This window comes from Neofelis nebulosa, chromosome 2 (genome assembly GCF_028018385.1).
Source record: "Neofelis nebulosa isolate mNeoNeb1 chromosome 2, mNeoNeb1.pri, whole genome shotgun sequence".
Lineage (NCBI taxonomy): Eukaryota > Metazoa > Chordata > Mammalia > Carnivora > Felidae > Neofelis > Neofelis nebulosa.
In genome coordinates this window covers 200,246,639-200,273,446 of record NC_080783.1, presented here as the reverse complement: position 1 = coordinate 200,273,446, position 26,808 = coordinate 200,246,639, and the positions used below count along the sequence as shown (strand labels likewise).

At 55.2% G+C, this 26,808-nt stretch overlaps 1 protein-coding gene across 8 annotated transcripts in view; it reads left to right on the top strand.

Moving 5' to 3' along the window:
- Window positions 1–20,554, top strand: part of PTPRU (protein tyrosine phosphatase receptor type U) — an 80,302-nt gene extending 59,748 nt beyond the window's left edge. For 4 of the 8 annotated variants that reach the window (XM_058718328.1, XM_058718326.1, XM_058718324.1 and 1 more), the window contains 15 exons: window positions 647–722; window positions 1,202–1,278; window positions 2,953–2,970; window positions 7,470–7,506; window positions 8,162–8,259; window positions 8,343–8,459; window positions 9,756–9,910; window positions 11,868–12,003; window positions 12,465–12,614; window positions 14,090–14,263; window positions 15,113–15,253; window positions 17,301–17,426; window positions 17,560–17,717; window positions 18,935–19,070; window positions 19,335–20,554. In XM_058718328.1, the coding sequence (XP_058574311.1) occupies window positions 647–722; window positions 1,202–1,278; window positions 2,953–2,970; window positions 7,470–7,506; window positions 8,162–8,259; window positions 8,343–8,459; window positions 9,756–9,910; window positions 11,868–12,003; window positions 12,465–12,614; window positions 14,090–14,263; window positions 15,113–15,253; window positions 17,301–17,426; window positions 17,560–17,717; window positions 18,935–19,070; window positions 19,335–19,397 (1,662 nt within the window). In that variant the 3' untranslated portion in view covers window positions 19,398–20,554. Of the gene's footprint in view, window positions 1–646; window positions 723–1,201; window positions 1,279–2,952; window positions 2,971–7,469; window positions 7,507–8,161; window positions 8,260–8,342; window positions 8,460–9,755; window positions 9,911–11,867; window positions 12,004–12,464; window positions 12,615–14,089; window positions 14,264–15,112; window positions 15,254–17,300; window positions 17,427–17,559; window positions 17,718–18,934; window positions 19,071–19,334 lie in introns of those variants that run through there. The other 4 variants (XM_058718325.1, XM_058718327.1, XM_058718331.1 and 1 more) reach the window with 3 other exon arrangements.
- The last annotated feature ends 6,254 nt before the right edge of the window (window positions 20,555–26,808 follow it).

Here is a 26,808-nt window from a genome sequence, read left to right as displayed (position 1 = left end):
GACCCTGGGCAACCCTCAGCCTAGCCTGGGATGGACCTTTGCTCTGACATCTGACAGTGCCTAACTCGACCTAATTTTTTCCTTTTTACCTTGATCCCAACCTCAGACTGACCTAGTTTCTCACACTCGTCCTAACCCTCGCTGGAAATCTGACCTTGAATCTTCTCGTAGTCTCCATCTGGACCCTGATCATGATCTCTATCCTCTCCCCGATATGACTCTGACCACCAATACCGACCCTGACCTCTAACCTAACACCCAGTCCGACTTTGACCCTGACTCATCCTAAGTTCCATTTGAACTCTAATTTGAAGCCTGTCCTCCCTCCATCTAGACTGTGACACCACCTTATTCTAATCTCAGTTTGACTTTCGCCTTTATCTTCTTCCCAACTCAAACCTGGATTTACCCTAAACCTGACCCTCATTCTAACGTGTCTGTTAACTCTGACCCTTTCCTCCCCTTGCTTTTGCTCTTAGTCCTTTGCCGATAAAGGGATATACAGTGACTATCTCAGGCTCCAAGTTGAACCCTGCCTCTGGCCCTTATCTGTGGTCCCACCTGTATCCTGTTGAGGGGATGGGGTCTTACAAGGGAGGGGGGTTCTCTGCCCCATTGACAACCGCTTTACTTTCCCTTCTGGCAGAGCTTCTTTGAAGGCTGGGATGCCACAAAGAAGAAAGACAAGGTCAAGGGCAGCCGGCCAGAGCCTGTGCCCGCCTGTGAGTCCTGGGGAAGGGCCTGGAACTGGGGCAGTGATGGGAGGGAGCAGGGAGGGCGAGAGCGGCCAGAGTGAACCGCTTATTGAGGGCCTCCTACATGCCAAGCCACGTGCTGATTATTAACACGCATAATTTTACTTGTTCCCCTTAGTAACCCAGTGACATGGGACATATTATAAGCCCCACTTTACAGATAAGGAAACTGAGGCTTGGGAGGGTAAGCCCCCTGCTCCAGGTCACACAGCTAATACTTGCTGAGTAGCACATGACCTTGGGCCTCCTTGGTACCACAGCCCAGATTCTAACCACTGGCCTGTCCTGCCTTCTCTGGTGCCGAGAGCCTCCTGGTCAGCCCCGAGCCTCTGGGTCCCCTGGCTGTCCTGCCTGTGCCACACCTCAGGCCTCCAGGAAGCCTTCCTTCGTCTCCCTAGCTCTGCACTCCCCAACCCACCCCATGGCCACCTGCTTTGTGTTTCCAGATGATCGGCACCGAGTGAAACTGCCCCCGATGCTGGGAGGCCCGGATGCCGACTACATTAACGCCAACTACATAGACGTGAGTGCCTCGCCGTCATCCCTGCTGGCCTGGCCCTGCCCACTCCAGGCGCACTGCCCAGGGCGGGGAGGGGGGGGGTGGGCAGAAACCTGGCAGGGAATACATGGGGGTTTGCCCCCACCTCCCGCAGTCAGCTCCAGGGAGCTCAGAGGAGGGGAGGGCAGAAGAAAGCCATCAGGAAAGCTTCCCCCAGGGCAGACAGATGGGGGGCTTGAGGGAAGCAGAATGAAGGCAGGTGGGCAGACAGCTAGGCCTGGAGTTGAGGAAGGAGCCCCTCTCAGTGAGGGGCCAAGTGGGGTTCGCATGGCACAGAGTAAGGCTGCAGGGAGGCAGGGGCTGGACTGTGCAGGCCTCAGATGGCAGGTTTAGGAGTCTGGCCTTTCGCCTGGGGTACCAGGGAGTTGCGAAAGGTGTTCTGTGATCAGAGTGGTACTTTAAGAATAACAACTCATGTTTATCCAGCATGTACTGTGTGCCAAGCACTGTGCTAAGCGCTTTATACGGAAGATGTCATTTTCTATCAACCCTACAATCATGCTACGCGGTAGTTAGCATGATGGCCTCACTTTACAGGTAAGGAGACAGGCTCAGAGAGGTGGAGCTGCTTGTCCAAGGTCGCATAGCGAGGGAGTGGGCAAACAGGGACTCACATCTCAGCCTGTGTCTCCAAAGCCTTTGCTGCTAACCATCAGGCTGTCCTAGCGTCCAGTGTAGCAGCTGGGTGTGGCTGGACCAGAGGAAGGGGCTAGGGACAGGGCAGGGAGCCAGGACGCCTGGGTTTGGGTGATGAATCTGCTCCCCAGGTGTAAATGAGGGTGAGGTGGGACAGGGCCCAGGGACCCTGGTCAGACTCCCCTGTCCTGACAGCAGGCCAAGTTTGGGAGAGAATCGTTTCTTCACTTATCGGATGTATTTTGAGCGGCCGCTATGTGCCAGGCCTTGTGCTGGACACCAGAGATACAGCAGTGAACAAGATAGACAGCGTCCCTGCTCTCCTGGAATGTGTAGGTGCTAGTGAGGGAGACCTATAAACATACAGACAAGTGAAACAACCTCAGATTAGCTGGGAAAGCACAGGCCAGAAAAGAGGAATGACCAGTGTCACACAGCGAGTCAGTGGTAGGGCCAGAGTTAGCCACAGCAGGCTGCATGGAGGCGGGGGTTTGAACTGGCTTTGGGTGGCCAGAGAGGAAAGGGCGGGAATGGGGGGCAGGGCAGCAGGAGCAAAGGAGGAGGAAGGTGTGTACGTGGGAGGCAGGACAGTCAGGGACTCTGGAGACCTCTCCCTCTTCTTCACCTCCTGGGGGCCAGAAAATATGCTGCCCCATGTTTTCCAGAATTCCTTGCCTTCTCCCCCACCTCCCATGCTCTCCCTTGCCTGGGGTACGGGCCGGGCCGGGCCTGGCCTCTTAGACTTGGGCAACAGGAGCCTCTTCTGGGTCTTCTCAGTGTCCCAGGGGGCTTCCTTTGGGCCCCGGGAGGCTCAGGCCACTTCCTGCTCTCCGGCGCAGCCCGGCCCCCGCTCTCCAGCCCAGCCCGGCTCCCATCTCTGCTCTGCCTCCCCTGCTCACATCGCCCATCCTGGCCACTCCTGTGCTCCGTCCATCTCCATCTGCCTCTGGCCTAATATCTGTCTCTTTTGCTTTGTACTGTTCCCTCACTGGAATCATTAAGATTCGGATAAACCGTGAAGTAAGTATCTCTCTCCCCGTCTCCTCCTCCTCCTCCTCCTCCTCCTCCTCTTCCTGTCTGTCTGTCTCACCAGCTGTATCTCAGACTCTCTCACGGTCTCTAGCTGTCTCTCTTTCTCTCTGTCCCTGTCTCTGTCCTCCTTCCCCTCCACTCGTGTGCCCAATGCCAACCGTCCGTTTCAGCAGCCTGGCCAGGGGCCACTCGGGGCTGCAGATTTGACTACCCCTGTTGTAAGCAATTCCTTCCCCTCCACCACTGCCCGGAGATGGGGCGTCAGGGTTGGGGTGCTTCCACAGGCCCCAGTCACCAGCCACCACCTTCTGTCACCTTCGTCCCCCAGATCCCCATGCCCGATGAGTCTCACTAGCTGTACCTTCTGCGGGGCCCTGGGAGAGGCGGGCGGGGGATGCTGCTCTGGGTGCCCCATTTCTGCTGCTTGGGGGGAAGGGTCTTCAAGGAAGTAAGAATGGTCCTGCTGGTCCCCTTAAAACTAGTTTCTCTGGGTGTTCAAATCCCTTTGTGGTCAGTTTGCTTGAAACTCAGACCTAACCACTTTGCTGCCAATTTATCCCTACTTGGAATGTTTTATTTTGGGGGTGCAGTTTGGGTATTCTGTTTTTAAAACTTAGGTCATCTCTGGACCTTCCAGGAATATTTTTTTTAAATCCTATTCGTCTAGTAACCCTTTAATTTGGCTTTTAATATACATTCAACCCTTGAGTAGCATAGGTTTGAACCACGCTAGTCCACTTTCTTACTTTTTTCTAAAAATAAATACAGTACAGTATTGCAAATGTATTTTCTCTTCCTTTTGATTTTCTTAATAATATTTTCTTTTTTGTAGTTTATTTAAGAATATAGTGTATAGTACCATATATCATATGAAAATACGTGTTACTTGACTGTTTATATTATCAGTAAGGCTTCCAGTCAACTAGGCTATTAGTAAAGCTTTTGAGGGGTCAAAAGTTATGTGTGGATTTTCAACTGCCCCAGGGGGTCAGCACCCCTAACCCCTATACAGGTTCAAGGGTCAACTGTATATTATTTTTTTAAAATAATATTTGATAACCTGATGGGATTGTTTGCTATTTCGTGGGTACCTTTCTATTTTACCTCCTTTTTTTCTTTTAAAAGACGTAGTTCTTATGTTTTTTAAGATTGTAAAAATATAGTTCATTATCATATTTCAGACAGTACAGAAATATACACATCTCTGTATATATGAAGTGAAAGGTCCATGTGGTGACAGCTGCTGGAGGACGAGCAGCTGGTCCCAGACATCCCCCGCCCCCCATTTTGAGTGTGCTTAAACAGTTTGTAAAGATCCCAAGTTTAAATGGAATATTAGGCCCATGAAATGCAGTGGATATACTCAGCCCTAGGCCCCCTTTAGGAGGTGGTGAATATAGGTACAGTTGGTACGGTTCTTTTTTTTTTTTTTTTAAATGATTTTATTTATTTTTGAGAGAGAGACAGACAGAGTACAAGTTGGGGAAGGGCAGAGAGAGCGGGAGACACAGAATCCGAAGCAGGCTCCAGGCTCTGAGCTGTTGGCACAGAGCCCGACCCGGGGGGGGGGGGGGGGGGGGGCTCGAACTCCTGAGCCATGAGATCATGACCTGAGCTGAAGTCTGAGGCTAAACCAACTGAGCCACCCAGAGCCCCTAGGTACATTTCTTTATATCTGAATCTCCATACAACACATAGTCCCACCCTTTTGGTTCCTTGTTGTCACCCTTCGGTGCCCTGAGGAGACTTGGTTTAATACACCTTCACATGCTAGTCAATAAGAGTGTCATCGGCTGGGCACCTGGCTCTGTGCCAGCACCCTCAGGCCCATCATTTCCTCTTTACCGTACTCTGAGAGGGAGGGACTAGCAGTTGGTGGATGAGAAAATGGAGCCTTAGAAAAGTTCAGTGACTTGTTCATGGCCGCACGGAGCTGGGCCTCAAGCCCAGTAGGAACCCTCCACCCTCATACTAGACTGTGGTTCTCTGCCGGTGAGGAGCGTCCAGATGCCCTGGGGTTCTTGTCCGTGATGCAAGTGGTCAGTCCCCCGGAACCACCCAGCGAGAGGCTCCAGGCAGCCAGGGGTGTGTTCCCCAGGAGTCGGCGCCCAGGTCACGCTGATGCTCAGGGTGTGAGGACCATTGTGCTCTCAGATGCTGGTTTCTCAAGTGGGTGTGCTCCAAGTGATCTGTTTAACACCTGATCGTTTTACACTTCCCACTGTAGCGTTCTCTGTGTAATAGAATTGTGCAGGAACGCACATGTGCAATGGAAAAGTTAATGTGCAGATACTGAGGATTATCTGTTTAAAACTTGTTCAGCTATGTACTGTATCGGCTGACTAGCTTGGGTGCTGGCACTGTGCCCGGCACCGGAGGGAGGGGCAGAGATGGGTGAATCAGAAGGGATGCTTGCTGTCATGTGGGAGTCTCAGGTACACGGCTTTTAGGGGGAGTAGCTTCTTCCCAGCTTGACCGGTGCTGGAGGTGGGAGGGCAGCCCTGGGAGCGCCTTTGCTGGGCCTTCCCCTGGGACCCCAGTTGCCCAGCAGCTCAGCCGAGGACTTGAGGCAGAGGCGGTGGCTGGGGAATTAGTGTATATCCAGAGCGGTTCCGCTAGTGAGGGCGGAGTGGCTCTGGGGCGCTCTTCACTATGGGTAAGTTTGACTGTGTTTTGGGCATGCTGTGTAGCTATAGAGCAGCATCTCTGGGGTCGGTGTCTCACTGTTATCCCCATGCTGCAGAAGGGACCAGAGGCTCCGAGAGGCTGAGGGGCCGGCTACTCCAGTGTGTCTTGAGATCCGGCACTGGTACCACCTGGGAGCTGGTTGGGATTGCACAATCCTGGGCCCCACCCCAGACCTTCTGACTCTGAATCTCCCTTTCAACAAGATCCGCAGGAGATTCCTGTCCACGTTAAAGGCTGAGAAGTGCCTTTTTAGTGCCCAGAGCCACATGGCTGTTCTGTAGAGCCGAGCTAGGAACCCAGGTCAACTTGACTCTCCACACTCAGATTCTTTTTTTTTTTTTTTTTTTAAACTTTGTTTATTTTAAGAGAGAGAGAGAACAAGTCGGGAGGGGGGAGAGAGAGAATCCCAAGCAGGCTCCAAACTGCCAGTGCGGAGTCTGATGCAGGGCTCGAACTCACGAACCGCGAGATTGTGACCTGAGCCGAAGTCAAGAGTCAGGCGCTTAACCCATTGAGCCACCCAGGCGCCCCCGAACTTGGATTCTTAACCCCTGCAGTAAGCCGTCTGCCCTAGGAATTCTTGACATCCATACTATTTGAATCTTCAGGGATATGCTTTTCGAACTTTAAAGTAGTAGCAGGTGCTAATAGTTGTTATTGATTAAGTACTGACCTTGACCTACGTTCCTTTGTTTACTCCTCGCAACAGCCCTAGGAGGGAAATACTGTAATTCCCATTTTGTAGGCATGAAAATCGAGGCATAGTGAAATGATAGGATTTGCCTGAGGGCACACTGCTAGCAAGAGTTAGAGCTGGGATTTGAACTCTGGCAGCCTGACTCCAGGGTTCCCTGTGTGCCAGAGTAAGGGGGGGAGGGGGAGCTGGGTTGTGGCCGTGAACTTGAGGTGAGCAGCCGAGCTTGATTGTTCTCTGTTGCATCAGTGCTGCAGTACTTTTTCCCTTCCCATGTTGTCTGCATCGATGCCCTGGGTGTCACGTGAGGGCAGGACCTCGGGGTTTGGCTGTGGCTTCGGGGTGGGAGTTGGGGCTGGCTCCCCTTTGCAGCCTGAGGGCTCCGGGATGGAGGATACAGTAGCTCTTGCCCTCTCTTTTGTGGGAGATAGTGTAGGTAAAGTGCTTAGCACAGTATGTGATCATAATAGGGTCTCAAAAAATTATTATTATTATTCATTTTAAAGATTCAAAAAACATTTTATCTGAGGGCCATGAGTAACCCATGTGCCCATCTGCTTCCAGCCTGAAGCCTTCATCTGGGTCCCTGGGTTCTCCAAACTCTGGATGACATGTCACGGGGAGGGGGCACTGCCCATCTGGTTACCACGAGGGGACTGGGGTGACTGATAAGACCCAGCCTGGGGTCTGGAGTTGATTAGGCCTCTGGGGCTTTGGGGACACCCTGGTAACTTGGGCAGGGTCACCATGGTCTTTATTTGTATCCAAACAGCTGGGCTGTAAGCTGATTGTGGGTAATTCCCCCCAGTTTGTGGGTGGAGAGACCTTTTAGGCCCATAAAGGAGTCGTGTCCTCTGTGGTGTCACACTGCAGAGAGGCAGAGATGGGTTTGGACCCAAGACACTGGTGTCCCAGCTGTTCTTCCCTCCTTGCTGCGGGGCTGGGAGGGCAGGGCCCCCCCAGTTTGGAGGGCTTAGGGAAGAGGGTGGACAGTTGCCTCTGGGTGTGTGTGCTGCTTCTGGGACAGGAGGGCAGAGGGGGTGAGATCTGAAGGAGTGCGGGGCTGCTCCCTGGGGTCTCACCGCACCCTCTTCTCCCGTTCCAGGGTTACCACAGGTCAAACCACTTCATAGCCACTCAAGGTACCTGCACCTCTGCCCGTGTGCCCCCGTGTGCTGAATGCCCTCTGCCGCCTTTCTGCCTTCGCTCTGATCTGCTTGACTCCCCGTCTGCTCCCTGCTGTCTCTCTACTGTCTGAGCCCCACTGTCTGGTTGGGTCTTCTGGAATCCGGCCGTCAGTCTCTGCCCCTCTTTGTGTTTGTGTCTCCCCTACATGCTCAGTGCATGTCTGCCCATCTGTCTGTCTTTGAGCTGGTGCATGCAGAAGAGGGGAGCCAGGCTCAGTCCTGACGAGTGTGGATTGTGCCTTTCGGTGGGGGGTGGGGTGGGGTGGGGTGGGCGGTTCCTGGGACCTGCTGGCTGTCTTCCCCCTGCCCCTGCCAACCATTTACTTGTCCATCCCTCTGGGAGACTTGCACTATAGACCAAGGATCTAGCCCTCCAGCTCTGCCCCCCTGGGTTTCACTCAGGATGATTGGGGTCTCCAGCCAGGCCCTCTCTGATGCTCTCAGGGCCCTCCAGGCACAAATTGGCATTGGGTGGGGTGGGCGTGGAATGAGCACGAAGCCCTCCATGGGGCTCGGGAGATTCCTGGCCTGGGGTGGTGGTGCCGGGCAGCAGGTGTGCTGGCCCTGGGTGGAGACCTTGCCTCAGGGACTAGCACCCTCTGCGCCCCAGGGCCGAAGCCCGAGATGGTCTACGACTTCTGGCGCATGGTGTGGCAGGAGCACTGTTCCAGCATTGTCATGATCACCAAGCTGGTGGAGGTGGGCAGGGTAAGCAGGGCCTTGGGGTGAGGGGGTAAGGCGGGCCAAGGGGGGCAGCGAAGAGCCTACTGAGCCTTCCCGTGGGACTCCAGGTGAAGTGCTCACGGTACTGGCCGGAGGACTCGGACATGTACGGGGACATCAAGATCACGCTGGTGAAGACGGAGACTCTGGCCGAGTATGTCGTGCGCACCTTTGCCCTGGAGCGGGTGAGTCTCCTGTCACGTGGTCCCTCCAGGGGTGCCTGCAGAGGTGGGGCAGAGTCCACCTCCCACCTGCCAGCGCAGAAGCAGGAGAGGTGAGGAGGGCTCCGCTGTCTTCCTTGGCAAGGCAGTCGCTCTGTGACTGGGGAGCACTGCTGGAGGACAGGAAGGGGAGCATTGCAGGGAGCAGTGCGGGAGGACAGGAAGGGGAGGACTGCAGGGAACACTCATAGAGGACAGGAAAGGGAGTACTGCAGGGAGTATTGATGGAGGACAGGAAGGGGAGCACGGCAGGGAGCAGTGTTGGAGGAGAAGAAGGGGAGCACTCCAGGGAGCAGTGCTGAGGACAGGAAGGGGAGCACTGCAGGGAGCAGTGCTGGAGGACAGAAAGGGGAACATTGCAGGGAGCAGTGCTGGAGGACAGAATGGGGAACATTGCAGGGAGCAGTGCTGAGGACAGGAAGGGGAGGACTGCAGGGAGCAGTGCTGAGGACAGGAAGGGGAGGAGTACAGGGAGCAGTGCTGGAGGACAGGAAGGGGAGCACTGCAGGGAGCACTCATAGAGGACAGGAAAGGGAGCACTGCAGGGAGCAGTGCTGGAGGACAGGAAGGGGAGCACTGCAGGGAGCATTGATGGAGCACAGGAAGGGGAGCACTATAGGAGGACAGGAAGAGGAGCATTACTGGGATCATTGTGGGAGAACAGGAAGGGGACTGCCCTTTACTGATGACTCCAAGAGGAATTGGAGATGATGACAGCTGCCAGGTGTTGGTCCTTCTCTGCACTGAGCATCGTGCTGAGCTGTGACATGTGTTGGTTCCACTCTGAAAACTCTGGAATGAGGTGTTTCCATTAGTCCCATTGTACAAATAAAGACAATGAGGTGGAGTCATTGCGTCACTCAGGAGGCCACATGGCCAGTGACTGGCCGAGTCCTCCCGTCTGTGATCCCATTTGATCCTCTGTAAATCCTCAAAGGAGACACTTTCCCCCTTTAGACTAAGACCAGAGAGTCAAAGTGACCTCTTGGGGGTTGCACGGCAACGCGGTGGCAGAGGTGGGTGATTGGCAGACAGGTTTAGGCGTCAGGCGGGCCCTGGCCCCTTTCCTGTGTCGTGCTCGTCTTGTCTAACCTCGAGCAAGCAGTTTCTTCTCTCTGGGCCCTGGTTTTCTCGCTGGTACGATGAGCCATCAATACCCATTCATAAGTTTATCACTGGGATTAATTGAGATCCTGGGGTGAGATGCTTACCTGGCAGGTGTCTAACGGATGCCAGCAGTGACTCTGCCTGTCTCCCCAGAGAGGCTACTCTGCCCGGCACGAGGTCCGACAGTTCCACTTCACGGCATGGCCGGAGCACGGCGTCCCCTACCACGCCACAGGGCTGCTAGCCTTCATCCGGCGTGTGAAGGCCTCTACTCCACCTGACGCCGGGCCCGTCGTCATCCACTGCAGGTGAGGCACCGGGATCCCCAGAAGAGGACTGGGCATGGTGGTGAGACTAGGCTTAGGTTCATCCTGCTTAGAGACGGAGGAGAGACTGACCCCCAAGGGCCCCTTGAGCTTTGGCTCTGAGGTCGGCACCCTCATATGCTTCCCAGGACCTGCAGAGGCCCTGGGCCTAGAGGCTAAGGAGGCGCTGGAGACAGAGGGGGCTGGGGCTTGGTGAGGCACCAGGCAGGCTGAGTTCTATCTGCTTCCGTTCAGCAAGTATGCATTGCACACTAGTTTTGGCCCAGGTGCTGGGGGGGGGGGGAGGGCTTTGCTTTCTCTTCTCCAAGTCCCATGGGCTCTTCTCACTGCTTGGCTTTCACACCCTGTGCAACTTCTGGCCCTCACTCCTATCTGTCCCCGGTCCTGCCTTGCTTGGCTCCTGTGACCCCGGCGGCCCTTCCTCTGCTCCGCTTCCTCTCTGGCTCCACATCTTTCTCTTGCCTCTTCAGTGTCCTGTCTGGTTTCTGCCCCCACTCCCCTCCTGGGGAGCTTAGCCTCTAACCCTGTGGTTTTACCGATTCCCCGACCTAAAGGTCCTTGGCCTCTGTATCTGTCCTGGCTCCTCTGCTTGGATTCCACTTAGCTTCCCAAATACCACGTGGCAGACTCAGTCCTTCCCTGCCCTGCCACCCAGACTATTTCCATTTGGTGTCTTTAGGCTTCTTTAAGATACCGTCTTTAAAATAAGACTTCACTGAGGTATAACATACTTAAAGCAAAGTGCACACGTAATAAGTGTATACCTTTATCAATTTTCCATAAATTGAACATACCTGTGAAATCACCAGCACTGTTCAGATCAAGAACTAGAATGCTAACAGCATCCAGAAGCCCCCTTGAGCCGCCTTCCCGTCTGTACCCACCTGCTCGCTCCTGGCGCAATCAGTATCCTGCCATCTCAAGCGTAAATTCATTTTGTGTTTTTGAATTTGCATAAATGGAATCCTACGGTGTGCACTCTTTGGTGTCTGAACCTTATGTACGTAAGATTCATCCCTGTCGGATCACAGGCTACGGGGTGACTCACCCACAGTGTGTTTATCCATTCTGCTATTGATAGGAATTTGGGTGGTTTCCAGCTTTGAGCTATTATGAATAGAGCCACTGAGGACATTCTATTGCCTGTGTTTGGGCCGGCAGACGCGTGCATTTCTGGGGGGTACGTACGTGGGGTAGAATTGCTGCCATGTAAACGTTCTGCTTTTAAGTAGATACTGCCAAACCGCTTCCCAAAGTGGCGGGACTGATTTCAGCCCCCACTGCTGTACGTTCCTGCCAATGCTCCGATGCCACCATTTCGAGCCTGACAGCTTGGTGTCATTTTTGTCCTCTCGCTCCGCCCCTCAACTCTGCTCAGCTCTTTCTGACCATGAGCATCCCCGAGATGGGTCTGACCCAGCCCAGCTCTCGAGGAGCTCCCAGTCGGGTCAGGGACACAGCCACAAAAACGACGACCGCGTAGCAGGAAGAGGGTTTGATAAGAGCCTGCCCGAATTACTCTCGGAGCTCAGAGGAATGATGTCTGGGGAAGGGCTGGGGAGGCTCCATTGAGTACGCAAGCGGCTATGAACGTGTGGGGCTTTGAAGGGTGTGTAGATCTGGGGATACCCAGGAGGCGAGAACATTCTTGGATGAAGCTCTGAGCATCACCTCTGTCCTCTCCCCAGCTAAGTTTCTACCCTTCCCCCTCTCCCCTCCTGAGGCCCATCCCCAGCTCTGTCTTGTGTCACCTTTCACCACGACTCCTGCTGCAGACTCCTCCCTGGCTCCTCCTTGCTGGTGCAGTGGGGTGTCTGTCTCTGTCCCCCAGTCCCTGTGTGGTGTAGGCATGGCCAGGCACCCCAGAACCCCTCTTCCCTTCTTGCTCCCGGGCTCCCTCCCCAGGCTCTGACGGGGCCCCTGGCTGCTCTCTCCCCAGCGCGGGCACCGGCCGCACAGGCTGCTACATCGTTCTGGATGTGATGCTGGACATGGCGGAGTGTGAGGGCGTTGTGGACATTTACAACTGTGTGAAGGCCCTCTGCTCCCGGCGCGTCAACATGATCCAGACAGAAGTAGGGGACGCAGCCCTCCTCCCCTCCCCTCTCCAGGACTTGGGTCCCTCGTGGCGGAACTCAGAGCTGGTGGAGTGTGTCAGAGGGGTGTCCTTGGGGCTGAGATGCCTGAGCTTGGCCCGCCAGCCTCTTAGCGTCTTCCCAGAGTCCGCACCACTGTGTTCATTCGGGTGAGGTCAAACAGCGGTGGGCCAGGGTCAGGTTCTACAGTCAAGATCCACTCGTGTTTGCTCTGCCCTCACCTCCAGAGCTCCTCGCAGGGTTATCATAGAGATGAATATGAGATGAGTGAACGTACCCATGAAAGTTGTTTCCAGCAGGGTTGGTCCAACGTGTAGTAACACGTGGTTGGGCTCCAGCACCCCTGCCTCAACCTTGGGCTCGCTTCCCCCTGCCATCACCCCCAAATCTCTAGGTTCTGGTCCCCTCCTGGTTCCTTATATTCTCTCCTCCTGTTCCAGGAGCAGTACATCTTCATTCATGATGCAATCCTGGAGGCCTGCCTGTGTGGGGAGACCACTATCCCTGTCAGCGAGTTCAAGGCCACCTACAAGGAGATGATCCGCATTGACCCCCAGAGTAATTCCTCCCAGCTGCGGGAAGAGTTCCAGGTTGGGGCATGAGTGTGTGTATAGGAGCGTGGATGTGGCTTGTGACTGTGTGTGTGTGTGTGTGTGTGTGTGTGTGTGTGTATTGGGAAGTCCTCAGTGCTATAGGCGTCATTGAGAGCCAAGAAAGAGGGACCGAATGGGGCTACTGGGAAAGACTTAGAGACTGGCCTTGAACACTCACATTACTTCTCCAAGTTTTGGTTTTCTTATCCCGGAAAGCAAGTCAATATTGCCCCTGCAGTGTTTATACTCTCAGCATTTGCAACTTTGGTTGCTGACAAAAATCCAACTGCATGACTTTTGTAACGGACAAGCCTGAAGATGATGCGGCTGCAGTTGTGGCTGGATCCAGGGGCTCAGATGATGATGCCAAAACTTAGCCTCTGCCCATTTTTAGTTCTGCTTTCTTTGTTTTCGGCTTCTCGGACCCACACCCTGGCCGCCCCCAGCAGTGCTCGTGTCAGGAGACTGGAGAAAGGACTCCCAACAGCCCCAACAGAAGTCTTAGACCAGCCTCTCCGGTGCCTTCCCGGAGCCAGTCACCGGGGCCAGGAAGATGGAACACATTGATGGGCCCAGGAGGGGTTCTGGGGGTGGAGCCACTCTCAGCATGTCATGTGACTGAGATGGGGGAGGGCTGGTTCTCAGTGGGCAGGCAGAGACCCCCACATGTCCGCTGAACTCCAGGTTCCCGTGAGGGTTCCGTGGGGTGGCACCTTCTGGATACCTGATGCCGTCCAGCCAGCGTAGGCTGGTGTCATAGGAAATGCTGCCTGTGATTCTTGGGGCCTGTTGGGCTCTGGGGATCATGAGAGACTGGGGCTCCCCATTAGGGACCCCCAAAGACAAGAGAAAGAAGCCGAGACCCCATCGATCAGGCTACATGAGGCACGAGGTGGAGGAGATAACCTGGAGTCCCAGGCTTGTGGCAGCACAGGTGCCTCAGACTTGCGTTTTGTTCAGACGGGGCTGACCATCTCTGCCAGGCCCCCGGGGTCCGCTTTGCAGAAGACGTGGGGCTTCCGGGCTTGTCTTCTTGAAAGTGCCTGAGAAGCTCGTAACGGTCCTCACTGTGCCTCGCACGTCTGGAGCCTTGCGTGTGCCTGGTGCCGCGCTTGGTCCTTGGCGTCCTCTCTTTATCTTTCCGATAGCCCCTCGCGGCAGGCCTATTATTATCCCACTTTACGGCTGAGAAAAGCAATGCTGAGAAGTAGGACAGCTTGTCTAAGGTGATGCAGGGAGCAAGGAGGCAGACTCGAGTCTCCGGAGCGCTGTTCAGAGCCTGCGCGGTCCGGAGGCTGGGAGCTTGGGGTCCCTGCCCTCTCTCCCTTCTGTCCGGACCTCAGGTCTCCAGCCATAAAATGGGGTTAGTAGCCCAGCTCAGTGTCCTTCGGCGGGAGCTGTGAGGAGGCCCAGCAAACACTGGATGTCTATACTCACCCACGCCCACCCTGTTGCTCCTTCCACTCCTTTAGACGCTGAACTCGGTCACGCCACCCCTGGACGTGGAAGAGTGCAGCATCGCCTTGCTGCCCCGGAACCGAGACAAGAACCGCAGCATGGATGTCCTGCCGCCCGACCGCTGCCTGCCCTTCCTCATCTCCACCGACGGGGACCCTAACAACTACATCAACGCGGCCCTGACTGACGTGAGGGCTTGGGGGGGTGGGGTGGGCTCTGGGATTCCCGCACTGGGAAGTATCTGGGAAGGTTCGGGAGCCCAGGGGGAAGGGCCGAGGGCTCTGGTCGGGATGAGGTCAGGGCAGGGAGTGGCATCAGTGCCTGTGACTGGTCTGGGGCCCTGAGCTGGGGTCTCAGACCCTTCACCCATGGAGTCGGAAGGGACGTAGAGATTTATTTATTCAAAAATATTTATTGAACTCCTACCACGTGCCGGGCAAAGACCATACCCCTAAATCTCTGCTTTCCTGAAACTTGTATTTGGGTGATGGGTTGGGACAGCCAGTAAGCGAATATACACTGGTAATTCCTACAAAAAGCAACCAGGCAGAAGAAATATGTAGTGTGGGCTTTGGAGTGTGTGTATATGGCGATTTTTGATGAGGTGGTAAGGAGGGCCTCTTTGCGGAGGTGACCGTTAAGCAAAGAGCACAAAGAAGGGAGGGAGAGAACCATTCCGACTATTTGGAAATTTGTTCTAGGCAACAGGAATAGCACATGCCTAGGTCCTGAGGCAGGGAGCAAGCTTGGCCAGCCTCTAACTACCATGCCCAAGTTCCCATTGCCACAAATGTGAGAACCTTTTGTGGTTAGTTCCAAGGGCCGTGGGCTTGGGCACCAGAGGCCTGGGGGCTCACCCTATGAACTCAGGCCTCAGTGTGCCAGCCAGCCTCTAAAATGGGCCACTGGAGGCAGCCTGGCCCCGAGGGGAGGGCTGTTCAGCCCAGGGTGGGCAGAGTGGGAGGACGGCCGGTGGGGGTGCTCAGGCCCTGTCAGGGGTGGCGAGCAGGCCCCGCTGAGTCCCGGTTTCCCTGCAGAGCTACACACGGAGCGCAGCCTTCATCGTGACCTTGCATCCGCTACAGAGCACCACGCCTGACTTCTGGCGGCTGGTCTACGATTACGGGTGCACCTCCATTGTCATGCTCAACCAGCTGCACCAGTCCAACACTGCCTGGGTGAGGCCTCTGCTGCCCAGGGCCTCGCTGTGCTCAAGGGCGTGTCCCCAAAGCCCAGGGTCGGATCCCAGATGTACCACCTATTTGTTGAGTGACCTCAGATGGGTCTTGCTCCCTCCCAGAGCCTTGGTTTCCTCTTCTGTAGAGTGAGGCTTTCGGATGGGAGGGAAATAGCTGCTTTTTATTGAGTACCTGCTGTATGCCAGGGACTCTGCTTCGTACTTACGGGCTTCAGGTGAGAAGATCAAGACCTAGAGAGGTGAAGTGACTTCTCCAAGGTCGCAGAGCTGTGCCCCTACCCCAGGCTGCCTTCTTCCGGAGCCTGTGGAACTAACTGCCTGTGGTGGGGGCCTTTAAGGCAGAGTAAAATTCCAGCCTCCTTACTTTTTGACTGTTTGATCTAGGGTAAGTTCATTGGCTCTTTGAGCCCCAGTTTCTTTTCTGCCTGGCACACAGTAGGTGCTACGTACATGGCAGGGATAGAGATGATGCAGTTGCTGCTGAGGTTGGTCCAGACACTGGCCCGGTGGCCTCAGCCTGGGGGCTGCCCCAATTTCCTTTTGGGGCTCCCAAGGCTGGCTGGCACTTCCAGGAAGTGCAGATGTTCAGCCTGCCAGCCACGCCTGGCCCTGTCCCCTCCATCCCTGGGCCTCTCTTCATCTCCCTGTCCTAGGCGGCCAGGAGGATTCCTGTAAAATGAGCATGATGGTCTCTTGAAGCTGAGAAGCCTTGCTAACTGGGCTCTTTTTGAGTTGGGCACTTGGTATAAATGACCTAGGACTTCCGGGTGGTGGGTTCTTGCCCCGGGGCAGGGGTCTGGAGGGAATCCGGTGTGAGAAGAATCTGCCCTTGCTGAGGTGGAGGGGAAGGACCCGGAGGGAGGCTCACACAGACGTCACTGAGTGTTCACCGTTTGCTCATGCATTCGGCCACCTTTTCCCACTGGCAGGCCCTGCAGCAGGCAGTAGGGAAATAGAAGAACACACAGCCCCCCCTCAGATCTCATGGTCCCGTGGGGAGCGGGGCACAAAAACCCAACAGTGACAGCACAGAGGGAATGGGCTGCCGTGGAGCTGGTCCTGGGACGTGGAGAAGCCTGGGGGGATCCTGTATCAGGGAAGGCTTCTGGAGGAGGTGATATCTGAGCTGAGACGTGTAGGAAGGGTAGAGTTAACTAGGTGAAGACCGGGCTGGTGAGTGATCCGTGGAGACGGGGGGAGCACCATGTGTAAGGGCCTGTATGTAAGGAGTGGCCAGGACCCAGGGGGGAAGAGAGGAAGCTAGGGTCCTCTCTTTGTGGGCGTGGTCAGAGAGGGAAGCAGGCGGAGCCGGGAGTCCTCTGGGAGGAGCTTGAGGACTGTTTCACAAACGGGGAAATGGGGGGCCAGAGGAAGGAAGAGCCTTGCCTGGGCTCTAGGCAGAGCTGAGCCTCGAAGCTGGGGCTCTGGACCTGCTGGCCCGGAGGACCTGTGTCTGTATGTGTGCTGGGGGGGGATACACCTCCTTCACTCCTCTGCTGTCTCCAGTCTAGCCTGGAGAGGAGGGGGCATTTAGGGCCCTGAGGCTATGGTGAGGCCCTAGGGAAGGAGTGGGGGTCCTGAGCTGTGTTGCAACCCCAGGGACACCCCAGCTCCGTGAGCTGATGCTGGGGAGTGAGGCAGCAAGAGAGACGGCTGGGGGCAGGGGTGATGGGGTGGGTGGGGGTGACCCGAGGCCTGGCCCTAGAAGGAGGCAGCCTCACGTGGGGATGTGTGTGTGCGAGCGTGTTAGGTATAGCTGTGTAGCTGCACGGCAGGGATTGTTAGTGCCCACCTAGGAAGGGTTTGTCTCTGTGCAGAAGGCATTGGGGGCCGGTGTGCACTGTGCTCTGATGGGTGAGTGGCGGGGACCGGGGTGGGGGGGGACTTTGCAGGGGAGTTGGGAGCGAGTGAGTGGGTCAGGGTGTGTGGGAGCCCCGGGGCAAGCGTGGAGGTCTGGGCTGGGTATGAGCGGCGGCAGCTGCCCTGGCCCCCTCTGCTCAGCCCTCCCTGTCCGTCCATGCTCTTAGCCTTGCCTGCAGTACTGGCCAGAGCCCGGCCGACAGCAGTATGGCCTCATGGAGGTGGAGTTCGTGTCGGGCTCAGTGGATGAAGACTTGGTGGCCCGTGTCTTCCGGGTGCAGAACATGTCTCGGGTGAGTGAGCCGGGAGCCCTGCGGCGAGGACCCGAGGGGTTGCCAGGGCAGCCTCGTCAGACCCTCGTGAGGTCACCACAGGGTCTCATGACCCCTGTGCTCACACCCCCTGCTTGGCCGCCCGTGCCCCCAGCTGCAGGAAGGGCACCTGCTGGTGCGACACTTCCAGTTCCTGCGCTGGTCTGCCTACCGGGACACGCCTGACTCCAAGAAGGCCTTCCTGCACCTGCTGGCCGAGGTGGACAAGTGGCAGGCGGAGCGTGGGGACGGGCGCACGGTCGTGCACTGCCTGTGAGTGCGGGCCCTGCTGCGGGGTGGGAGGAGGGGTGGGGGCCTGAGGCCCAGTCTGAGAGAGGGCCTCACGGCTGGCACGAAAACCACCCCCCGGGCGGGGGAGACCAGACGGCTGTGGCCTGCACTCTGCGTGGCCGTGCGAGGATGGCCCTGTCTTCCCTGGAAGACTCCGCTCGGTTTCCAGGGTGTGGACTCTCCGTGTGATGCGTGACTTTGCCAGTTTAATTAGAGTCCTGTCAGAATTGTTCACTGCGTGAGACAGTAGCACCCTCGAAGCCAAAGAATTTCCAGTCTTTGTCCGCGCATGCACACGTGCAACTTTTTCATTCATTCCTTCACATGCCCCCATTCATAAATTCTCGTACGCGTGTCTGGGTACGCTCACTCCTTTGACCGCCACTCCCTCCTGCTTTTAGCCTTTTTACCCTTTTAGGGCCAGTCTAGGCATACTAGATAGGGATAGGGAGCCGAGTCAGGCAGGGCCGGTCCTCAGGGAGGTTCTAGTGGGAGAGACCCCTTGAGATGGTGGCTGAGGGCCTAGTTTATCCCCCATCTCCCAAGGGGAGCCCTACACCCCGAGGTCACAGGGGGCAGAGGAGGGAGAGCACAGGGGATAGGAAGTGTCTCTCTTAGCCTCGGAGTGTGGCTGTGTACGTGTGTGTGTGTGTGTGTGTGTGTGTGTGTGTGTGTGTGTGTGTGTGTTTTCACCTCGCGTCTGTGTTGCTGGGGGTGACTGGTGTTCTCGGTGTTCATTTTCCATCCTGCTCTCCGGGTTTTGCTTGTCGCTCTGCGGCCGTCCTCTGTCGCTGTCTTTGTCTCGGTGGATTTCTCCTGGAGCGTGTCTAGCCTCCTTTCCCTCAGAATCTGCTGTCTTCCTCCGGGAGGCTGTCTCCTTAACTGCCCACGGGATTTGGATGCCAGTTTTAGCCTCTGACTTCGCCCCTCTGAGCTCCCAGGCCCCTACTTCCTGGGTTCCCTAAGCCCCGCCCCTTACCTTTGGGCTCCCTGGCTCCTCCCTCCTGGGCTCCACCCCTCACCTCGGGGTTCCCTGGGCCCTCCCTCCTGGGTTCCCTGGCTGCACCGGTCACCTCTGGGCTCCCAGGCCCTGACCCTCCTCCCTTTTGGTTCCCCGGTTCTGCCAGTCGCTTGGTTTTCCAGCCTCAGGTCTCCCTCTTTTAAGTCCCACCCCCAAACCTTTCGTGTGTCTCATTTAGGAACGGGGGTGGCCGCAGTGGCACCTTCTGCGCCTGCGCCACAGTCCTGGAGATGATCCGCTGCCACAACCTGGTGGACGTTTTCTTTGCTGCCAAAACGCTTAGGAACTACAAGCCCAATATGGTGGAAACCCTGGTGAGAGGCCGTGTCTCCCTGCCCAACCGCTTCCAACTTCCCGGTCCATGCCAAGCTAGGTCCCTCTGTACCCACTGCCCTCTGTGTGGTTCCCGCGATGGGGCTGTGGGTCCTGATGGTGGTGCCAAAACAGGGATCCACGTTTGCCCCCCTCTCCCCCGCCAGATGGACCAGGGCCCGTGCTCGCCCTCTTGTCTCCCACTCCCCCCTTCCCCAGTACCAAAGAGGGACCAGGCTCATGATTCCTTCTCTCCCTCTCCCCAGGATCAGTACCACTTTTGCTATGATGTGGCCCTGGAGTACCTGGAGGGGCTGGAGTCAAGATAGCGGGGCCCCTGGCCTGGGGCACCCACTGTGCACTCAGAGCCAGGCCCAGCACTGATGAGGAAGACCTGGACCCCTAACTCTGCGCCGCTACAGCTCCCCCGGGGGACGGCACTAGAGTGGGCGCCGGGCCATCCCGGTGCCCCTTCCACGGTGCCCGGGGCCTCTCACCATGTCCGATGGGCAGGCTGGGGGCCAAGGAGAGGCTTAGCGAGACTGCAGCCCGGCCTACCTCCATAGGTTCCTGCAGGTCTGCGCCGTGTATCTGGCACTGCCTGGTAGAGTGACAGGCGCTCAGAATTGCCAGCTCGGGAGGACCCAGGCTCAAGCCCCTCGACTCCAGGCTCAAGCCCCTTGACTCTGTCCCAGCCCTTGGCAGAGATGAGTAAGGCCCTGTGGGGCCTGTGCGCGGCCAAAGTTTCCACCTGGCGTGGCTTCCTCTGGATATGGATGGAGAGTTCACTGGGGCTCGGCATCTGGACTCCCATCTGGCCTGGCCCCTGAGGGTCCTGGGTAGACTGGGCACATCAGACTGGTCCTCTCTGGAGGGGACAATAGCCCCCTCCTCCACCCTGCTGCCCCCCTACAGCCCCGGGGCTGTTTTGCTCATGATCCCTCCCACTATTACTGCTTTGATGTGTGCTCTGAGCTTCCTCGAACGGAGATCTCTGCCCATCCTTACCCTGTTCTCTGTGGGGCCCCTTCCCTGCCTGACCCAATGTCTGCAGAATGAAGGCACCTCAGCCCTTCTTCCTGTAACTTTCGAGCCTCACTGGTGGGAACTCCTCAGCCTAGGCCGTGATAATCTGCAAGGTTGAACGACAGCCCTTGGGGTTGAGGTCTCTGTGGCTCCTGGTGAGGCTGCCCACTGGGGACGGGTCACTGCTAGATCAGGGGTGCCTGCAGCGTCTACGGTTCAGAGGAAGAAGGTGTATTTTGGGATGAAGGAGCGATTCTTTCTTGTTAATTTCATTATTTTTTGATGGGTGGGTGGGAAAAATCTCTTTAAAATGGGGCAGGCCACACCCCCATTCCGTGCCTCAATTTCCCCATCTGTAAACTGTAGATATGACTACTGACCTACCTCGCAGGGGGCTGTGGGGAGGCATAAGCTGATGTTTGTAAAGCGCTTTGTAAATAAATGTGCTCTCTGAATGCCACAGAGGAGCCTTGTGTGTGTCTGGCCACCCCGAGTGGGGCCTGCTCGCCTGCCCCCAGCCTCCTAGTACAGTGGGAGGGCTCTGGGCTGGGAGGCAGAAGCTTGGGTCCGGTCAGGCCCTGATTTTTCCATTCATCGAATGGTGGGGGTGTGGACCAGAGCATCGCTCAGGGGTCTTCTACTTGTAGGGGCAGGTTCCAGAGAACTCTTGACTATTGCTTCAGGCCTCTGAAGCAGCTCCTTAGGCAGTGGGCTTTATCCCGAGACCCCTGAGGGCCACAGAGCTGCCTCTCACCTCTGGGGGCTGGATCTGGGGTTGAGCTCTTTTGAAGACATCATGGGAGGCTCAGGCTTTGGTATCAGGTGGATGGGCTTCACCAGCTGAAAGACCCTGGCTAAGTCAGCTGCCCTCCCTGGGCCTTGGTTCCCATCTGTAAAATGGGAATGATGCCGATAAGATCGGAAGTCATGATTAAGTGCCTTGGTTGGTGCCATGGGTGCTGAAAGGGCTCTGATTACAAACACACAAGAGGGGCAGACGCACCCTGCTTAATGGTGATCATCCCAGGCATTCCCAGCCTTGGGCTTCTGCTAGAGGGTGAGGGGAGCTTAGGAGGAGTGGGCTAGCTGGTAGGGATCTCAGTCACTCCTGGCTCTGTCATAAACTTGTGTCAGCTTGGGCAAGACATTTCATGTTCCTGGACCTCAGTATCTTCATATGGAAACTGGTTCTATGATGTACTGATTCCGTTTTCACACTGGCTTACTCTCTCTGCCTCAGTTTCTCCATTGGCCAGAGAATACAACCTATACCAATGGCTCCAGGACCCAACATCTCTTCATCTGAACTAAGAATTTATTATGATCCCCCTTAGCTAGGGTACATGCCCCCCCCCTCCCCCCCGCTGCCCACACTCATTCGTAACTGACTGCTAAGCCTTACCTGATGAATGACAAATGTACTGACAAACGCATGTCAGATACTGGCCAAGCAATAGAATGTGACTTGCTTTGACCAATAGAATATGGCAGAAGTGATGGCAAGTGAGTTCTGGGTCTCAAGCCTCAAGGGGCGACTGCAGCTTTTGCTTTTGCCCTCTTGGAACTCTGCCACGTAAGGAAGCCTGCCTAGCCTACTGGAAGGTTTGAGGGCACATGGAAAGGAACCAACAGAACACATCCCATGAATGGCCAGTACCAACTACGAGACCTGCGGATGGGGCCATCTTGGGCCTTCCAGCCTGGCTGACCTCTCAGGTGAGTATTGCCACATGACTAACCTGAGCAGAAACTGTCCAACCAACCCCCAGAACTGGAAAAGATAACATAAATTGTCCTTTCTTTTAAGCCAGAGTGTGAGGATTGTTAATGCAGCAAAGGCTAACTGATACGTATGTGTTCTGGGCAGGGTAGATGGCAGCTTGAAGTGTTTCTGCATTCTTCCTGTTAACATCCATTGCCCCGCAAAGGGCTGGTCTTCTAGCTGGCGCTCTAGAAATGTTGGTGTGACAGAGGGAAGGAAGGAGTAAGTGCCTGTTTGACCAGTGGCTTTTCAGAGGAACAGGGAAGACAGGTTGTATATTAGGAGGAGCGCCGGCTTCATAATAAATAAACCAAGGTCCCTGACTGGTAAAAGCCGGCCAGCATTATCTCCTACTTAATCCGTACAACAGCTCGGGAACCCGTGCTGTGCTGACTCCAAAAGCCCGGGCCTCTGACGCTCTGCTCTGTGGCCGGTCTGGGTGGCGTGGAAAGCCGGGGGATCCCCTGATGCAACACCAAATGGCCAATGTGTGGCCTGGGAGCTGATTTTCCCGTGCTCTGAAATGTGTCCGAGGTGGGGCCCTCTCGGACAAGGCAGCCTGTAGCACGAGAGGACGGAAGGTCCGGCCTGGCTCTGCCCCGGGGCCGCAGGCCTTGCAGGTGGGGGGTAGGAGCCCCCACCCACCCAGATCCCCGCAGAAAGGGTTTCTAGAAGTGCAGACAGGCCGGCTGTCTAGTACTGCCAGAAGCTGAGTTTGCTCTTTTATGTCCTAATCAATCTGGCCGTGGGAGCTGGCCCAGGCAACGATTACTTCTCACGACCTCTCTGCCGGCCCCTGAGTGGGACATGTTTTACATCCCGGGCACCCAGAGGACGGAGCCGTGGCTTCGATGGATGCGAAAGCCGCTTGCGAGGCCCTAATTGAGAGCGGGGCCTGTCACTGGGCCTCTGCCCCCGCCCCTCCCCCGGCTGACCTCTGATGGAGAGGAGCTTAATAGACACCCCATGGCCGAGGGCCGAGCAGAAATGACGGGGCCGTTGCATAGACAGAACCTACTTTGCCATGTGGTGGAGAGAGCGGGGACCGTGGTGTCAGGCCTCGGTCCGAGGGCCTCGTCCTCGCGAGGGCGCCGAGGCGTCCTGACCTTCCGCGAGCCTCAGTGTCACATCTGAGATGTGACAGGAGAAAAAGGCAAGGCGTGGTGGCGCCCCCAGGGCAGGGGAGGCTGGCTGGTGGGATGGGTTGCGGGGACCTATGGTTTCAACAGGTACGGGCCAAGCTGCGTCCTGTCGGTGGAGGACGAGGGCTGGGGACGTGGGGATCTGAACAAGGGAAGCATTATTGGGCACTTACGGTGCTGGGGGCATATTGCCAAGAGCTCTGTGTGGACTGTCACGTGTCCGCTCTGTGAAGCCTGAGAGGTAGGCACTGTTATCCCCATTTTATAGATAGAGAGATCAAGGCTCAGGGAGCATAAGTGACTTGCCCAACGTCACAGAGCCCCCAGGTACCACACACACTGCAGCAGCCACAGTGACTGAAAGAAATACGCCAGGTCAGATCACTTGCGGGCTCGGACCCTCCAGGGACCTCCTACTGCTCTGTAAGTAAAGGCCGTGACCTCCAAGGCCCTGCCCGACGTGGCCTCTGCCCTGTCTCTGCCCATGTCCCTCCTGTCCGCTGTCACCTCATCAGTCCGAGCTCTTTGTCTGGATGCCCTTCTCCAGCCTCTGCCTGGCTGGTCCTTCTTGGTGTGTAGGTCCAGCTCAGATGGTCCCTCCCTGAATGTTTGTCCCTTGTTGCCCTCTCACAGTGGGTGACTAACTGGCTTTCCGTTGATTGGTTTTGACTGCCTCCCCCACCAGACTGTGAGAGGGCCAGGGCCATGTGGATCTGGTCCCCTGTGTCCCCTGCCCTGAGCCCAGTGCCTGGCACATGCCAGGCACTCGAGGACTATTTGTTGAATGAATGAAAGATGCATACTCTTTAGTCTTCCAGATGGTCAAATGGTTCAATGCCACGAAGTCAGGCTCAGCCTTCACTATGCTGTGTGGCCTTGAACAAACACCTGCCCTCTCTGGGGCTGAGTCTTCTGTCCAGTGAGGAGGAGGGACTAGGTTCTCTCTAGGAGCCCATTCCAGGTAGGGCACCATCAGTCCAACATCAGTGACATTGGAGCTGACATGACTCAGTGGTGCCAGGCTACTGGCTTAAGCATCTACTTTCTGAGTCTGGTGAAACCCTGGGTGTGGTTTGGGCTTTGGTCTGATGGGTCTGGACACCTGTGCTGGCAGGTCCCTGCATTATACTTCATGTAGACATTGTCCCTAATCTTCCCAGCAATTCTGAAAGCTAGATATCACCAAAACCGTTTGATATGAGCAAAGAGGCTCAGAGAGGCGAGACAAATTGCTTAAGGTCACACAGCTAGAAAAGAGCCAAGACAAGATTAGAACCCATTTCACTGGACTCCAAAGCCTTTGCTCCTTAATCATCACCGAAATACTGGCAAATCTGAACCTGAGCCACATCAACTGCTGCAATTTATCTTGTCCGGGAATCAGTCTGCTTTCTCAACACCAAAGCCCGACTCAGCCACTGACCGCTGTAGACAGGCTTAGCTGAGGCCCACAGCCAAACAGCCTCCCAGACTTAGTGGCAGGCACCTAGTAGGTGTGCAGAAAATGCCGTTGAGTGAGTGTTCAAGTGTCTGTTGAATCTGCGGTTGGTGGGGGTGGCCTGAGTCAGCAGGAGCCGCTGAGCTGAGAAAGCCTCTTGAAGAAAAATGAAATGCCTCTCCACTCACTTCCTACTTATTCCCAGAGGTGGGAAGAGGGAACCTGTCCAGGAATTTTATTTTCTGTTCATTCAAAAGCCGAACAATGTGGCTTTCTTGAGCTGTGTTTATTTATGTGACTGCATTCTCTTTCTGAAGACAGCTGAGGACAGAGTTCTCTTCCCAGGGCTCCAGTCCATGCCTGCTCCCCACCCCCACAAAAGGCGAGAAAGCCTCGCTCCTCTAGCTTCTTTCCCTAACAAACCCTTTGCTCCTTTTCGTGTCTGCCTTTGCTCCCCATGGTGATTATTGATTCATTGTCTCAGAGCTCCAAATACACCCTTCTTTGCCCTGCTTTGTGATACTGGAGCTGGACCCTGTAAACAGGTCTCTCTTGCCAGCTGGAGCGATGTTAGGACTGTGTCAGTAGAGGGTGCTGGAGGGACACTGTAAGGTGACAACAGCAACAAGGCACCTCCCTTCCAAGTTCTGGGCCTCCTTCCTTTAAAAGAAAAAAAAAAAAAAGAAAAAGAGGCACCTGGGTGGCTTAGTCAATTGAGCAACAGACTCTTGATTTTGGCTCAGGTCATAATCCCAGGGTCGTGGGATCAAGCCCCGTGTTGGACTCAGTGCTAAGTGTGGGGCCTGCTTACGATTCTCTCTCTCTCTCTCTCTCTCTCTCTCTCTCTCTCTCTCTCTCTCCCTCTGCTCTGTCCCTCTCCCTTGCTCATGCTCTCTGTCTCTAAAATTAAAACAAAAACAAAACCAAAAACTCAGCGCAGAAGCCAAGACCTTAGTGGCCCTTGTGGACTAGCCCCAGATATATCCTTAGGCCCCACTCTCCATTTCTTCAGACCAGTGCTAGCCCATACTCTCTGGCAAGTTTCTTAGCCACTTAGAGGCTGAATGTTCTTGTGGTCACCACTCCCTCACTGAAAAGGTCTGAATCTCAGTTTGTTTTTTTTTAGGTTTATTTATTTTTGAGAGAGAGAGACAGAGAGAGTGGGGGAGGAGCAGAGAGCGAGAGAGGGGACAGAGAATCCCAAGCAGGCTCTGCACTGTCAGCACAGAACCTGATGTGAGGCTTGAACTCAAACCGTGAGATCATGACCTGAGCCAAAGTCGGACATTTAACAGACTGAGCCACGCAGGCACCCCAGGTCTGAATTTCGGTTTTGGGGGAGACCTTCTTTTCAGTCTTCAGTTCATTTGTTATTCACTCTCCCTCAGCCTGGTCATAGTAGCTCCTCCCCACCCCTCCCAGAACATCCTTTCTTCTGGATGCTTCTTTCTTGCTACTCTGGGGTCCCTTAGAATCCTCTTTTAACCCTTTACTAGTCAACAATTATTTATATTAAAATTTCCATGTTCAACGTATAGGTTATGAACTTTGTCTCTTGACTGGGTCATAATTGATATAGAATTGGAAGTAGGGGTAGTCCCAGGAGGCAGACCCTCAAATGTAGGATTTTGCTTGGTTTTGTTGTGCCCTGGGGCTTGAGCATGGTGCTGAGCTCCTTGTCACTTGGACATGGGATGCTAGTAATCCACAGCATAGTATCATCATAATTATATTATCCCCCGTGATGGATTTTGATTCAATGACAACTGAAGCAAGTGTCTTTGGAGCCCAGGTGACTACTGCACTTGACCACCACATCAGTAATTACGACTGCGAGGACTGTGGTGTGGGATGGATTCTTGAATGCGCTGGAGCATTTACTGGAAAGAAAATGATAAGTTAATGTTATTTAATTCTAAGCTCAAATCATGGTTTGAGAACCACAGAGCTTCCGTGGTATCCTTACCAGAATCTCTTATGTCATGTAGCCACAGATCTGATATTGCTGAAAATCAAACATAAATTTTAATCGTGTGGGTTGCAGAATTTAAACATCAGTTAAGTTTACAGCGTCACCAGTTTTTTCAGATGAGAGTTTCGGCACAAATTAGGAAAGAATGGGATCTTGAAACTTGGAATAGAGATATCTGGTTGGACTCAGATGAAATAAAAAATCACTCTGAGCCTCCTTTTACCAACAGGAAGACTTTATCCTCTTGTATCTGAGGAGACTAGTTTTCTTTTGTTTGAAAACCCTTTGAAAACTTCACCTGTGGCAGATGCCTTGAGAGGGGATGACCATTCTCCCCAAGACATGCACCCTTTGTTACTGTTAGATCCGTGATGAAGGTCAAATCTCAACATGCTCCAAG